General features: G+C 61.3%; 1 protein-coding gene across 1 annotated transcript in view; it reads left to right on the forward strand.

The window, feature by feature from the left end:
* The first annotated feature begins 2 nt into the window (after positions 1–2).
* The window catches only part of PKP1 (plakophilin 1), a 43802-nt gene continuing 29034 nt past the window's right edge, over positions 3–14770 (forward strand). The window contains exons 1-2 of the mRNA XM_057727649.1: positions 3–333; positions 9673–9779. Coding sequence (XP_057583632.1) covers positions 132–333; positions 9673–9779 — 309 coding nt within the window. The 5' untranslated portion in view covers positions 3–131. The remainder of the gene's footprint in view (positions 334–9672; positions 9780–14770) is intronic.

Below are 14770 nucleotides of genomic sequence, written 5' to 3' on the forward strand. Positions count from 1 at the left end.
ACGCGCCGGGAGCAGCCGCCGGGAGCCGCCGCGCGCGTGGATCGCCGCTCCGTGGGCACCGGGAGCCGCCGCGCGCGAGAAGAGCCCGCGCCCGCCGCCGCCGCGCCCCGCGCCCCGCGCCCCGCGCCGCCATGAACCACTCGCCGCTCAAGACCGCCCTGGCCTACGAATGCTTCCAGGACCAGGACAACTCGACGCTGGCCCTGCCGTCGGACCAGAAGATGAAGACGGGCACGTCGGGCCGGCAGCGCGTGCAGGAGCAGGTGATGATGGCCGTCAAGCGGCAGAAGTCCAAGTCCTCCCAGGCGTCCACCCTGAGCCACTCCAACCGAGGTAAAGGCCGGGGGCCCGCGTGGCCGTGCGCCCCTCCCCGGCGCGCCTCCGGGTGGGGGGGCGAGGGGCGCGCGCCTCCGCAGAGTCCGGGCGGAGGCCCTCCAGCCGCGCTCCCTCCAGCCGCCGGGTGCTCGGGGGCGCGGCGGCCCGGACCGCTCACGGGGCGCTCACGGGGCACACACAGTCGGGGCCGCAGCCTGCTATGCGAAACTGTCCCCGCGTCCCGTCCTGCCCGGCTGCCCGGGGTCGTGCGCCTCCCTCACCCCCTGCCCCATCTTGCCCGCACTTAGCTGCGGGATCCCAGTCCGGGGGAGACTCGGTGCGGGGCTGCTGCACGGGCAGGGAGCCACGCAGACCCGAGTGCGGGCCCAGGAGGGGCGCGGCGGCCGGGGAGGTGGCCGAGGGAGTGGACGCGCCCTTGTGACTGTTAGCGGGAGCCCCGCACCTGGAAGAGGCAGGTGTGGTTCCAAGGTCGCCTGAGGCCAGTGTGGACGGGACTGAGGCCGGGGAGGGGTCCAGGATGCCCTCTTTCCCGGTGGCTGAGAGAACCCCCCTGCCCCGCGGGATTCGCCCTGCCCCACTCAGCCTGCGCAGATACAAGTGTCTTAGGGGCGAGTCGGGAATCCCCACCCCCACCCCTCGTGGGCCCTCGTGGCGGGCACTTGGGATGTAGGTGCCGGCCTGGCCGGCCCCCTCCCCTCCAGGGTAAGGTCCCCCACCTGGGGGTGGCCAGGGGAAAGGGGTCGGACCCCTGAAACTCAAGGAGGAAGGTATGACACCTGGCAGGGGCCTTTGTGGAGGATTTCTAGACCAAACACTTGCATACAAAGCATCCCCAGTGAGAATTAGGTACAAATCAGCCCACCGACCGTCTGTTTATTTATTTAGCTGCATTTAGTTACATGCTAATAAAGAGGCTGCAGACTGCAGACCAGTACAGACCAACCAAGATTTATTTATTGAAAAAAAAAGAGAGAGGTTTATCAAGTCAGATGTCTGTGAGAGAGTGGGGAGAATGGGGGCCTTAAAGAGGGGGGACAAAGCAGATGGACCCCCGTCCGTGCTCCCACATGCGCGTGCGCGCACACTCCACCACCCCCCCCCCCCCCCCCCGCCGAGTGGCCCCCGAGTAGAGCTGAGGGAGAGAAAATGGCTGGCCAAGGACTCCCCTGCACCCCTAACCCGAAGGCCTGTAAGGCTCTGCGCCCCTTGCCCCGGCCTGGGCCCCTGACTCCTCTGCAGCCAGACCCCGACTCAAGTCCCAGCCTCCAGGGCGCTTCCCTCCTTCCTTCTGTTTGGTGCCTTGGAAGCTGCCGCCAGCCTTTTCTGGAAGCAGGTTCGGGAAACAAAGTGCCTCGCTTCTGGCCACAGCCCGGTCACAGCTCGAGCCAACCTCCTCTCTCCCTTGTCAGGACCCACCTGTCCCCGTCCCACTGCCGCTCCGTCCCGGAGCTCGGGGCTCACAGCTCCAGAAAAGTCTCAGACCAGCCCAGGTGCCCAAACACCCCCTCCGACTCCCCCGGTGGGGCACTGGCTGAGCGCTCCGCCCCTGGCCTGGCAACTTGCAGGTGACGTCCCTCCCTCTCTCTCCACGTCTCCATCCCAGGGTCCTCCGGGGGCGTCAGCGGGCGGGGGTGGACCCTGATGGCCGGCACGTCCCTTCCCGAGGGCTGACCCTGTGGGCGTGCCCCCTCTCCCCTTGGCTCTGACCAGTTTCCCCGGTGGCACTGTAACTGGGCGAGGCGCTCAGGCCACCTGGAGCTGGTGTTTCTGGTTTATCTGGCTTTGTCTCTTCTCCGGCGCCGCCCAGGAGTCCCCTGTTTGCTCCGTGACCACCTCTCCCCACTTAGGTCCCTCTTTGTCCCATTGGTTTCACTGCATGTGTTTGCTCTGGTTCCCAGGAGGGGTAACTGGCAGCTGTGAAAGGACCTCACCCCAGGCCATCCCCCTCACCCCCCTCAACAGACTCCAATTCTCCTTCAGTTTCCCAAGAGAGAAGAGCAGCTTTCTCTGGGGTCTTTGATTCTCCTGGACCCCCGCCCTGAAGAAGGCCAGGTGCGCCCCGCTTGCCGGCAGAGGAGCTGCCTCTGTTTGTAGCCTGTGGAGGACAGCCAGGAGTCGGCCCCCCAAGGTTCTGGCAGTAGGAGCGTCCTTTGCTGGGAGCTGGCCCCATAGGGCTGCCTTCCATCCTGTCGGGGGGGGCCTTGAGCCGCCAAGGGCTGGGGAGGGGGCACTGTGGAAGGAGCCTGGCACGAACGCCCATCTCTGCCATGCCCTCCCCCAAACACAGGCCCAGACAGATGGCCCAGCCTGTCAGGCAGTGCCCTGCGAGGGAGGGGGTCTCTGGGGCCTGGGGACCCTGTAGAAGGCTGCTTGGGACCTGCCCACCCGCCGTTTCCTGAAGGGGCCCTTGGGCTTTGCCGCCCGCACTTCCTGAGGGTCCCCGTGGGCACCCTGTGAGAAGCAGGAGGAACCCGGGGACGTGGCCACCCCGCTGGAGATGGGGGCTGGGATACGTGACCTCCCTGAGAGGGGGAGTCCGTGCGGGGCGGACCGTGGGGGCAGGGGCTGGCACACTGCCGTCGGGCCCGCGAGGAGGCACTGCCACGTTCACGTCCTTTATCCTCTGCTGGGAATCTCTTCCTAAAGCTGAACACAGATTTCCTCTGATCCAAGTTGAAACCCACTGCTCACACACGCACACACTCTCACACGCTCACACACTCACTATCACACACTCACACACACTCATACACTTGCACCACACACTCATACACTATCACACTCACACACTCTCATGCACACGCACACGCACGCACTCGCACACGCACGCACTTGCACACACTCACATGCACACACACACACTCGCATGCACACACACTCACTATCACACACTCACACTCACACACACTCATACTCTTGCACCACACACTCATACACTATCACACTCACACACTCTCACGCACACGCACACGCACACGCTCGCACACGCACGCACTTGCACACACTCACATGCACACACACTCACACACTCGCATGCACACACACTCACTATCACAAACTCACACTCACACTCACACTCTTGCACTACACACTCATACACTCTCACGCACACGCACATGCACGCACTCGCACACGCACACGCATGCACTTGCACACACTCACATGCACACACACTCACACACTCTCACACGCACACACATTCACTATCACACACTCACACTCACACACACTCACACACTCTCACAGGCACACACACTCACTATCACACACTCACACTCACACTCTCACGCACACGCATACTCTCACACACTCACACGCACACACACTCACACACACTCACACACTCTCACATGCACACACACACTATCACAAACTCACACTCACACTCTTGCACTACACACTGATACACTATCACACACTGTCACACACACTCTCACACACACACACTTACGCACGGAGCTCGGGTGGAACCCGCTTCCTTGCACACATCACTGCTCACTCCAGGGACTCCTAGCCCGCCCACTCTGCCCACTGCCCTGAGACGGCGTCACCCTTGGAGCCGAGGGTCCCATCTCCACTCTTCTCAGAAGCACCATTTCCCAGGTGGGACGGTCCGAGGTGGGGGTGGGGTGCGCCAGGCAGGTGTCCAGCTCCCCAGGCCCTCCTGGCGGCAGCCTTGTGCCTGGGGGAGGGACGCCCCGTCTCAAGGCCTCGCTGGCCGGCTCTGGCTTTGTGTGGAGCTGTGTCTCCGCGTGAGCCTCTGCCCCTGGGAGGCTCTGCTGTCTCCACTCTCCTGGAAGGTGTTCTGTCCCCACCACAGGCTGGGCACAGACATCTCTTCCGGGGTTATTTCCTCGAGACCAAAGATGAGATGAGAGGAGGTACGGGGTGTCCATGCTTTGGCCTGTCCCAGCAGGGGAACATCCTAATTAAACTTCAGGTGAACCAGAGCTGTTTCTTCACGATGCCTCTTGGCTCGGAGCTGCGGGTTTAGCCAGAGTTTCCGCCAGCCTGTTACAACACATGCAAAAATGCCCAGTATCCCGGGCGTTTCACAGCAGTGCCTGCTGCTGAATCCTGCTCCTTTGCTGAGCGCAGTGACGGAGGTTAAAAACAAATAAACGAAACAAAAGAAATCCCCCCACACACACACCAAATTGTAAATATCAATAAGCCACTTGTTCTAGGTTTAAAACTGGGAGCTACTTCTGGGACGGTATGTGACAGAAAGTGTGTGATGTTTGAACGAAACAAATTGGAAGGCTGTTTTCCATGGAAGGTAGCCTCCCGCGAGGTTCTCTGTAGGCACACACCACACAGCCACACACGTATGCACACATATACCCACACCCGGGCACACACACACGTGTGTGCTCACACACGCGCGCGCACACCCGCCTTGCAACTTGTGGAGCGGCAGGAGTGCAGCTGGTGTCAGCAGGCTTGAGTTCTCCCTGCGGCTGTTGCCAACGGGTGTGTGATCTCGGGCAAGTCCCTGCCTCTCTCTGGGTCTCTGCGACTGTAAGAGGTGGGGTGAGATCATCTCCAGAGACTTCACTGGAAATAGACGGAGAACTCACTGCCCCTGCAGACCGGTTCCCCAAGCTGCCTGCAGCTGCAGAAAGGCTCCTCCCCTCAAGACCTACCCCTCACAGTTTCCCTCCAGGAAGCTTCACATCACCAAAACATGCCTCCCAATGCACTGTTCTCAAATGTGGCTGCACCTCCGAATAGTCTGGGCATTTTATTTTCTCTGGGCCTTTTACAGAATACAAGTGCCGGGGTCCAGCCCCCAGAGGTTCCGTTTTAGTTATTACGGGGACAGGGTGGGTATGTGGACTTCTAAAGGCTCCCAGGTGATTCCGATGTGCAGTGAGGTTTTCTCGTCCCCATCCTCCCTCACACAGAGACCCAGCGTGGGGACCACCCCCATCACACGCACACGTCTCTACACACATGCACACGCGCACACACACGGGTGGACGTCTAGTGTGGCAGGTGCTGGTGACGATGTTTTCCTCTGGACGCCCCCCCGGGGGGCCTGAGCCCAGCCTGGCCCCGCCCCCGTGCCGGTCCTGCCTTTGGCTCAACGGCCGGGGCTCCACGGTGGCCACGCACAGCTCATCAGGAGGAGAAGCAGGCTTCCGACAGAGCTTGGTTTGAACACGCCCCGTCTGTCTTGGTGTTTCTGTTCCGTACACATGCCCGGGAAAGGGCAGGACTGCGCCAGAGTGCCCGGTGGGCTTGAGCTGGCCTCCTCCCTGCAGGACAGGGCGGCGTGTCCGCGAGCCCCCTGCGGGCCTGGGCGGAGGAGCTGGGCTGCGGGACAGTCAGGTGCCCAGACCGCTCGGTGCCCTCTTCTGACACTTCTTCTCGTTGTCTCGCTTAAACTCCTCTTGCCGTGGGCCTCGCCCTGCTGGGCCTGCTGGCTGCAAGGGATTTAGGGGTGCAGTGAAGGTATTTTTGAGGCACGTGCAGAAGCAGCTAGAAGAGGCAGGGGCCTCGTGGGAAGCAGGTCCGCAGACATCCCTCTCTGAGGGCCTCTGACCAGCAGGGGCGGGGCTGTGGGGGAGGCTGGGTGGGGGAGAGGCGTTTCAGGTGACCTCCGCCCCTGGAGCAGCCCGGCGCCAGGCCGGCCGATGCCCCGAGGGTCTTCTCCAGGTGGAGTCTGGTCCTGGGGTCGGGGTGGGTGGGGAACCCCTGTGCCCCCCGTCCCCGCCCCCCGCCGCCCCAGCCACAGACACAAAGAGTGTACAGCACGGCATCGAGCAGGTGGACAGAGTGCTGACACAGCTCGGCACCCGGGGCGGGGGCGCCCGGGGGGGTCGTCTCCAGGAGGAGCTGGTTTCGTGCAGGATTTGGGCTGCAGGGAGAGGCTTGGCTGAGAAGGAGAGCAGGAATGTTTCAGGCGTGGTGGGTGTGACCCACGGAAAGCTTGGAGGTGAAGGCTGAGTCATCCCTGCGAAGGCGGGCCCGACCCGGTGGGAAGGAATCCCAGGTGTCCTGTGACCCAGGGAGAGTCAGGCCACGTCCGGGCCCAGGGGAAGGGGCACCAGGGTGCTGCTGTGTGCGGGGGGCGGGGGTGGGCTCTGAGATGATCCTCTCCTGCAGCAGTGACCGGTAGTGACCTCTCTGTGTGGGCAGGGCGGCCGGAGATGCGGTTCGTAGGGAAGGCCGACCTTTGCTCTCTGACCGCGGCTTCTGTGGGTGGGCAGGCCTCGTGGCAGACACACAGCTGGGCTGCCCCGGCTTCGCGGAGAGGCCCGTGGGCCCTTCCAGTGAGGACAGGGGGTGCAGTGCCCCCCAGGCAGTGGGGGGGACCGTGCGGCACGCTGGCGCTGGACCCCCGCCCCTCCCGCCCCGGGACCGAGCATCCGCCCCGAGGATAGAGCCTTGGGCATTCTGGCTTCCGCCTCTCCCTGGTTCCCTGATCCACCAGGGGCCTCTTTTGGTGGGAGGGGGGCCTGGCCGAGAGGAGCCCAGGACCCGGGTCCCCTCTGCAGCTCTGGGGACACGGAGCCTCCGGGCACCAGGGCGTGCTTGCCACGAGGGCGAGACGGGGCGCCACACCTCACCACGCCCTGCACCGAGAGGACGGGCGGCCTGGGCGCGGGGACCAGGTGCGGGTCATCAGGACAGGCGTCCAGGAGTGACGTCCGGAGGGGTCGAGGGGCCCGTGGGGACGTGCAGGCCCTCAGAGCTGTCCCATGACCCTCAGTGGGAAGCCCCGTGTGCTCCCTACTGCACGTGACTTTCAGGGGGTGGTGCTTCCCGACCAGACCGCCCAGGGTCGGGAGCAGGCGTGCTCGCTTCTGCGGTGGGAGCGACGCTCTCACCCACGGCCGCACCCCCTCGGGTGTCCGGCACACTGCAGGGTGTGACGGCACGTGTGCGAGGCCTCTGGACGCCCCTCCCCCAAAACCTGGGCCCAGGGGCAGCTGCCTCGTGTCAAAGAAGCAGTGCTGGCTGGGGTGACGGCCGCCAGCAGGCCAGGCCGAGCAGCTTGTGGTGGGCGGGAGTCACGCGGCTCGACCCCCAGCTGCAGGGGATCTCGGGAGGTGCCCGCAGGGGCTGCCTGGCGGGGCCTGGAGGCCTTGGTCCAACCAGAAGCGAAGGTTGCGGCCCACGCCGATCAGCACCGCAGGGCCTGGAATGATAGGCTGTTCCAGAGGTTGTCTGCCTCCATGGCCGAGAACTCTCCACCTTCACACGGAGCAGAGGGAGAGGCGGGCGGGCGGGTGCAGGGCGTGGGGGAGGAGATGCGTCACCTGATGACCAAGAGGGCGAGTGGCATCACTGCTGTCAGACTCCCTCCCAAGCAGGGCGCGGCCCCGTGGGAGCCTGCCCTCCACAGAGCCTCCTGGGGACGCCTCTCCCAGAACGCTGTGTCTGTCACCACCCCAGAGTTTGCATCCAAAGCAGCTGGCCGACCCACACTTGCCCTTGGGTAAGAAATTCCTGCCCACGTGAGCCCTGGCCTGCCCACCCTGGAAGGGATGGCGGGAGCGGGCCGGACGGAGGGGAGGTGGACAGGACGCTGGCTGTCGGCCACCGGGGGTCCTGGCCGCGGCCCCTTCCGTCCGTGAGAGTGAGTTCAGGGGTCCACGCCCCCCAAGGCAGCCTTTCCAGAGGGGAGGCCTCTGGAGAAAGGAAGCGGCCCAAGCTGCCTGCACCCAGCAGGGACCTGGAGTCAGGCCTGGGCCTGGGGCCTTCTGAGTGGGGACACCTCCGGGGGGGGCCCTGAGGCGGGCAGCAAAGGAGGTGGTAATGTAGCCTCTGATGCCCTGACGTCTTCCTTGCTGACAGCGTCTCTGGAGAGGAGAGGCTGGGCTTCCCTGGATGCCGTCAGGCACGATCACTGTCATCGCACAACCACGGGGCCGCGGGGCACAGAGCCCAGCCCCTCCTTCTACAGAAGAGGAAGCCGAGGCCCAAAGCCAAGACCCGTTTCAACACCTCTAGGCTCCCGGGGCGGGGGTCTCTGCCGGGGTCGGCCTCCCCAGTGGCCAGCTGGCCCCCCATGGTGGGGGGCGTGGTGGATCGGGGTGGTGCCCCCCGTGAGCTGTGGGGCTCACCGGGCTCTGGACAGAGGAGGTGGCACCAGGCAGCGACACCGGCCACATCCCAAAACTGCCCCTCTGCTCTGCCTTCTCCCCCAGCTCCCACGCTCCAGCGCGCACCCCCGAAGGCCTGGGGGTCTGAGGGGGCACGGCCGACGGGGAGGGGCGAGTTGAGCTAGGCGGGATCCCGGCGGGACCCTTCCCCTGATGCAGGGGTCGGACCCCTCTCCCGGGATCGACCTTCCCCAGGGGCCGTGATGTCGTAAGACGGTGGGGCCAGCCTTGCTCCGGACGCTCAGGCCATAGAGCCGTGGCTGCTAGTCTAGGACACGGGGCACCAGGCAGGATGTGACCTGGGGTACGGACAGCGGGACAGGCTCTTGGGCGGATTTTGAGCTTGGGTTTAATGACGGTTGCGATTCAGTGGCTGTGGCCGAGCAGGGAAGGCAGACTCGGCCCGGGACACGGCGTGCGCAGAGCCCCAGGCAGGTCACCGTTAGCCACGCTGCAAGGGCAGCAGGACTGCGGGCAGAGCCGGGCCGTCCTTTGGGCTCCCCTGACATCCAGTGACGGAGGCCGGCGTCCAGGCTGTGTTCCGCAGCCACGCCGCCCCTCATGATCGTGGTGACCCTGTCCTCCCCGGAGCCTGTCCTCTGTGGGCCCCCAAGCACTTGGAACGCAGTAATTAATCCTCGCCGGGTCTTTGAGGTTGGTGGCCGCTCCCCCCGCAGCCGCTGGGGCGCCTGGGAGCTGCAGGAGGGGGCGGAAGGTCCCCCCGCCACTAGCAGGGCCGGGCCGGGCTCGGGAGCCACAGTCCCGCCTGGCGTTGGCCTTGGGTCCTCCGGGTCTGCCTTGACCCTGACCTCGGGGCTCTGGACCTGCCGTGTTGAGCTCCTGGCTGTGGCTGCCAAGTGGGAGGGTCATCCTGCGGACCGAGGAGTCATGAATCCCTGGACGGGACCGTGCGGGGCCGAGGCCCTCCAGGCCGACTCCTGACCTGTAGGTGTCAGCCTGGCCCCGGCTGCAGGGGTGGACCCCCAGGAGGGGCTCGGCCGGGACCCTCGGAGCTGGCGCTGCAGCCGTCTGGCGGTGGAGGCGGCGGAGAGAGGGAGGAGGCGGTGGAGGGCTGGCTCCTGGCGCCCCGTCCTCCCCCTCCAAGGGCTCAGCCCCGGTCTCCTCCGAGGTCCGCGGGGCACCGGGCTGCACAGGGGACGCCCGGGGAGGAGGCTGCGGGGATCGCCTGGGCGCCTCGTCCTAACCCTGCCCTGTCCTCAAGGTTCCGTGGATGACGGCCTGGCCGACAACTACAACAACTACGGCACCAGCGGCCGCAGCAGCTACTACTCCAAGTTCCAGGCGGGGCACGGCGCGTGGGGGTACCCGGTAAGGAGCTGCTTCCTGGAGGCTGTGGGGGGCTGGTTCAGGGTGTGTGGAGGAGACGGCGTGTCCTGGCTGCGGAGGAGGCCACGGGGGGGTGGGAAGGGTCCCGGAGGGGGAGCCCCCCGGGGTCCGTGCGGCCATCGTGTCACACGCGGCTCTTACTGCAGCCTCCTGTCTGCACGGACTGCGTAGTTCTGAATGTCTCAAATGAGAACATTTTTAGAAAAAGCATAAAGAAAACATCATATTCTTTTTTTTTAAAAAAAGTCCATTTGCCGGTATGTCTAGTTTGATCATGGATTTGAAAGACGTTTGAATTCTTGTGGTCCAGTCAGGTATATGGTAGATGTTTCTAGAAAAATCCCAGAGGGACCCGTCCCCTCAGGATGTGCTGATGACCAAGGATGTGTGCTGGGGCGGCGGGGTGGGAGTGCAGCTGGAGTGTGTAAGTTGGACAAACCCGCGTTCAAGTTCCAGGTGTGCTACGGCTGAGCATGTGACCTTGGGGGAGATTCTTCTACCTCTGGGCCTCGGTTCCCTCACGTGTGAAACGAATGTAACAAAGTCTGCCTCTGGGGGTTGTTGTCAGGACTAGATGAAATAATGTGCATAAAAAACCTGATTATAATCATTCTTAAGATTTTTTTCATATACCGAGAGAAAACCATAACTCAAAAAGAAACATGTACCACAATGTTCACTGCAGCACTATTTACAATAGCCAGGACACGGAAGCAACCTAAATGCCCATCCACAGATGAAGGGGTAAAGAAGATGTGGCACATATGTACGATGGAATATGACTCAGCCATAAAAAAAGGAATGAAACCGAGTTGTTTGTAGCGAGGGGATGGACCTAGAGTCTGTCATACAGAGTGAAGTGAGTCAGAAAGAGAAAAACAAATACCGTGTGCTAACGCATATATATGGAATCTAGAACAATGGTGCTGATGAACCCAGTGGCAGGAATAGAGACGCAGATGTAGAGAACGGACGTTGAGGATGTTGTGGGGGAGAGGAGGCTGGGACGTAGTGAGAGAGTAGCAGTAACACATATACACTACCAGGTGTAAAGTAGATGGCTCGTGGGAAGCTGCTGCATCACACAGGGAGATCAGCTCGGTGCTTTGTAACCACCTAGAGGGGTGGGATGGGCAGGTTGGGAGGGAGGCCCAGGAGTGGGGCGTCTGGGGGGTGTATGTATACATACAACGGATTGACTTCGTTGTACGGTGGAAACTGGCACAGCCCTGTAGCGCTATGATACTTCGATAAGGATGGAAAGGAAGAAAGAGTTCAGATCGATTTCCCATGATAATTTAGCATCCAAATTGAGATGTTCTGTACGTGTGGAACACTCCGTTTTGAAGACGACACAAAATGAGAGAATGAAACCATGTCATTGATATTTTCTATTTGATTACATACTGAAATAATAATATTTTGTATACATAGGGTTAAGTAAAATATGTCTTGAAAAAAAAGAGTGTTTTTGAAAAGTTAGCATGAGTAGAGATTGTCCTAGATGCTTTAATCCTGGCCCTGTCACTGGCTTTCTTGTGATCTCGTCCCCGTGCCCATCTGCCCGTAACTGAACAAATACTCCTATAGCCCTACCTCTGCACCGAGCTCCGAGGCAGAGGCCCTGCTTCAGGCATACAAGTCTGTGCAGGAGCTCTCTTCTATTCCAGAACTGGGGTGTTGGGCTCGGTGCCACCCAGGTGCTCGCCCAGCCTGCAGAGTCTGTGACGTCCCTTTATTTTTGCCAGTCTCTACGTTAGCCTGTGTTGCTCTGGGAGTTCTCCTGTGAGGCCCCGCAGGCCTGTGCAGCTGGGTGTGCAGGCAGCTTCTGCACGGGGCCCTGGGCGCTGTCTGCCTGGGCTTGGCTCCTAGCAGCTTTATAGCTCTGAGTCCACCTTGTCCGCAGACGTCACCACGCCTGTCGGGGTCCCAGGCAAGAGAGAGGTGGGTGGTTTGTGAGTTAGGTGTTCTTTCTTGATGTGCTTGATTCCTTCCTACCTAAGTTCTTTGGGGGCTAATTTGGGAGGATTTGTCTTTCTTGCATGTTACAGGTTTCACTAGGTTTGCTGTGAATTTATTTCCCTCCTTTTTTCCCGATCCTTGATGTCAGTTGATACCCTCAAAGCCAGTAATGGATCAATGCAGTTGACGGAGCCCAGTAGGCTGGCAGACCAGGCTCAGATGTGAGGACCAGGCTTTGACACAAAGACTGATGAGCAGGCGGAACCTGAGAGGCGGACTTAGATGCCATGAAAAGGATTAGGAGCAGCCCGAGGAGGGCAGGTCCCCGGACGGGCCCAGCAGTCAGATGAGCCGTCGTGCTGATGGCGCAGATGTCACGCGTCGCCCAGTCAGAACCTGGACGCTCGGGTTCTAGCCCTGGGCCTGCCGCTCTCTGGCGCTGTGGCTTCTCCGGGTATCAGTGTGCCTCACCTCATCGGTGCGCCTCACCTCCACGCGGGGGGTTGACGTGTTCCATTAACTGGGAAGTGCCATCAGATGGGCAGTGAGGGGTTGTCACACGTGCAGATCTGCAGGAGGGCCTGCAGGGGGCTCGTCCCGAGGGTGTCTTGGGAGAACCCGCGTGCGGCCGGGCTGGGCGCTGCGTCTGGTCCGTTACCTGATGCGCGACAGCCTTGCCGGCTCCCAGCCACCCCGCCCTCCCTGTGCCTGTTCCCTGACACCCGGTGAGAACGCCTTCCTTTCCCGATCCCCAAGGCCCAGCCCTCCTCGCCGCTCCTCTGCTGGCGGGACTTCAGACGTGACTCAGGTCGGGAGCTGCCGGGGCAGGTCCTGGCTCCGCTCCGCTCAGGAGAGGCTCTGGGAACAGCGCAAAGCCATGTGCACCCGGGATCTGGTGGAGGGAGGGGCGGGGGTATGGGGGAGGACTGATGCCAGAGCCAGTGGGGACGGCAGAACCGGGACCGCGGGTCAGGACTCTGGGGGGGGAGCAGGGGGCAGGGTGATAGAAACGCTGGGAGAGCACCCCGGGCTGTGGGATTTTCTCAGGGACGGGCAGCTGAACCCCCACCCCCGCCCCGTGAGACCAGCGCAGAGGGCAGGGGGCAGGGAGCAGGGCGCGCGGACCCTCGGGGGCAGAGCCTCCATCTGCCCTTGGAGAAGCAGGGAGGCCCGCAGACAGGACGCATGCAGGTGCCGGTGGCTAAGCGGGAGGACTCCACCGGCTCTGCCGTTGCTCAAAATGCTTCTGGAACCTCTAAAAAAATTTTAAACAAAATATGGTGGTCGTTTGTGCCATTTTAGGGGCCATCTGAGAAAAGTAGCCCCGCTCCTGTGTTGTCAGGACGTGTGTCTGGGCAGAAATGATCCTAAGTCCTCTGAGAGCCTCCCTGCTCAGATTTGGCTTCAGTTACAAGCATCAAATCCACTTCAGATAACAAAGGTCGGTCTCCATTGAGTATATATTTTATTTAAATATGCAAAGGATCTGTGGGCACGTCTTCCAAAAAGAAAGTTCTACAAATGCTTAAAAAGCAGTGGTGTTACCTTATAATTTTACCTTATATTCTATTTCAATAAGTCTTCTAACTTAAAAAATATAGATGATATATATATCTCAGCATATTATTTATAATCTATGATCATATATCACAAGTTAAGAAAATTGAATATAGAGGGGCTTGTAATAGAATGAAACGAAGTTAGTCTGACACATCAAAAGCATCCAGGGGCTTAAGGAAAAGAAGAACTGGTCCAGAGGAAGTCTCTGGCCAGTCATTTGTCCATTCTCTGCTGGCCGCTCCAGCCACCCGGGCCCTAGAGCCCATGTCTGCTGGACAGCATCGCTGGAGCCCAGAGGCCCAGGACCTCGGGGAGGGAGGAGCAGGTGAGCTGTGGCAGAGGGTGGGGCGTGTCCAGCCCCGTTTCCCAGACGAGCAGACTCAGCTCTTCTGTCCCAGTTCTCAGAACCAGACTCGGGGGCGATTAGAGCCCAACGAGGCTGGCCTTTCACAGCTGAGGACACGCAGGCCCAGTGAGGACAGGGTCACACGGCTGGTTCATGGTTCAGCAGACTGACCCCTGGCCTCCTAACCCCTAACCTGGCGGAGTTTCCTTTCGTCACTCCAGACAGGTGCTCTCTTTTGTTGGTCATGAGATAGCTTTTTGCAGTCTCAGTATTTTGACACCACAGCATGTTCCGGGGACTTGGAAGCGACCCTTCATCTCCTCCCTTCCTGCCCCAGCCAAGCCTGCTCTTTCCTTGAGCAGTCAGCCTCGCACAAAAGATACAGGACAGTGGCCCCTTTGCCTTCCTAGACTCAAGCTGGAGCTGCTCAGCTGTGGGGCTCCGGGGGGCTGCCAGGTAAAATACAGTGAAATGCCATATTTGAGACATAGTTCTCCTACAGTGTTATTTGTTGTTGATCTGAAATTCAAATTTAACCGGGCGTCCTGCAGTTTTATTTGCTGCATCTCGTGACCCCAGGTCAGGGTGTGTTTCTACTCATTCCCTGTAATGAAAGCAAGACTCGCTAAGTGCCCCCCTCCTAGGCTGGGGACCCGGGCAGGATTACTTGAGGAGCCCAAAGGGAGGCTGACGGCCCCCCTGAGGTCCTTGTCCTGGGCCCCTTGAACACGTCCCCTGGGCCGGCTGACCGCAGGCTGACGGAGGAGGGAGGGGGAGGCACGGAAGGCACAGCCCGTCTGTTCCAAAGCTGAACACGGGCGTCTGTCCGGTGGGTTTGTCCTGGGTGGGGCTGGGGCAGGTGGACAGGTTAGACTCCCAGGGAGGGTTCTGGAGTAAGGAGATAGGCTCCTTTTCTTCCACCTCCGGCCCTGAGGGGTTTTCCTGTTGACAAATCAGAAAGCACACCTCAGGCACTTCCGTCCCTCTGGGAGCCAGGTGGAGTGAGATGTGTTTTGGAGGTGGACGGGCACGGAGCACTCTGCCAGGAGCTGCCCCCACGTGCGCAGCAGCCCAGCGTGCGGGGTGGGGCCAGACTCCCCAGCAG

This window comes from Hippopotamus amphibius, chromosome 3, assembly GCF_030028045.1.
Source record: "Hippopotamus amphibius kiboko isolate mHipAmp2 chromosome 3, mHipAmp2.hap2, whole genome shotgun sequence".
Taxonomy (NCBI): domain Eukaryota; kingdom Metazoa; phylum Chordata; class Mammalia; order Artiodactyla; family Hippopotamidae; genus Hippopotamus; species Hippopotamus amphibius.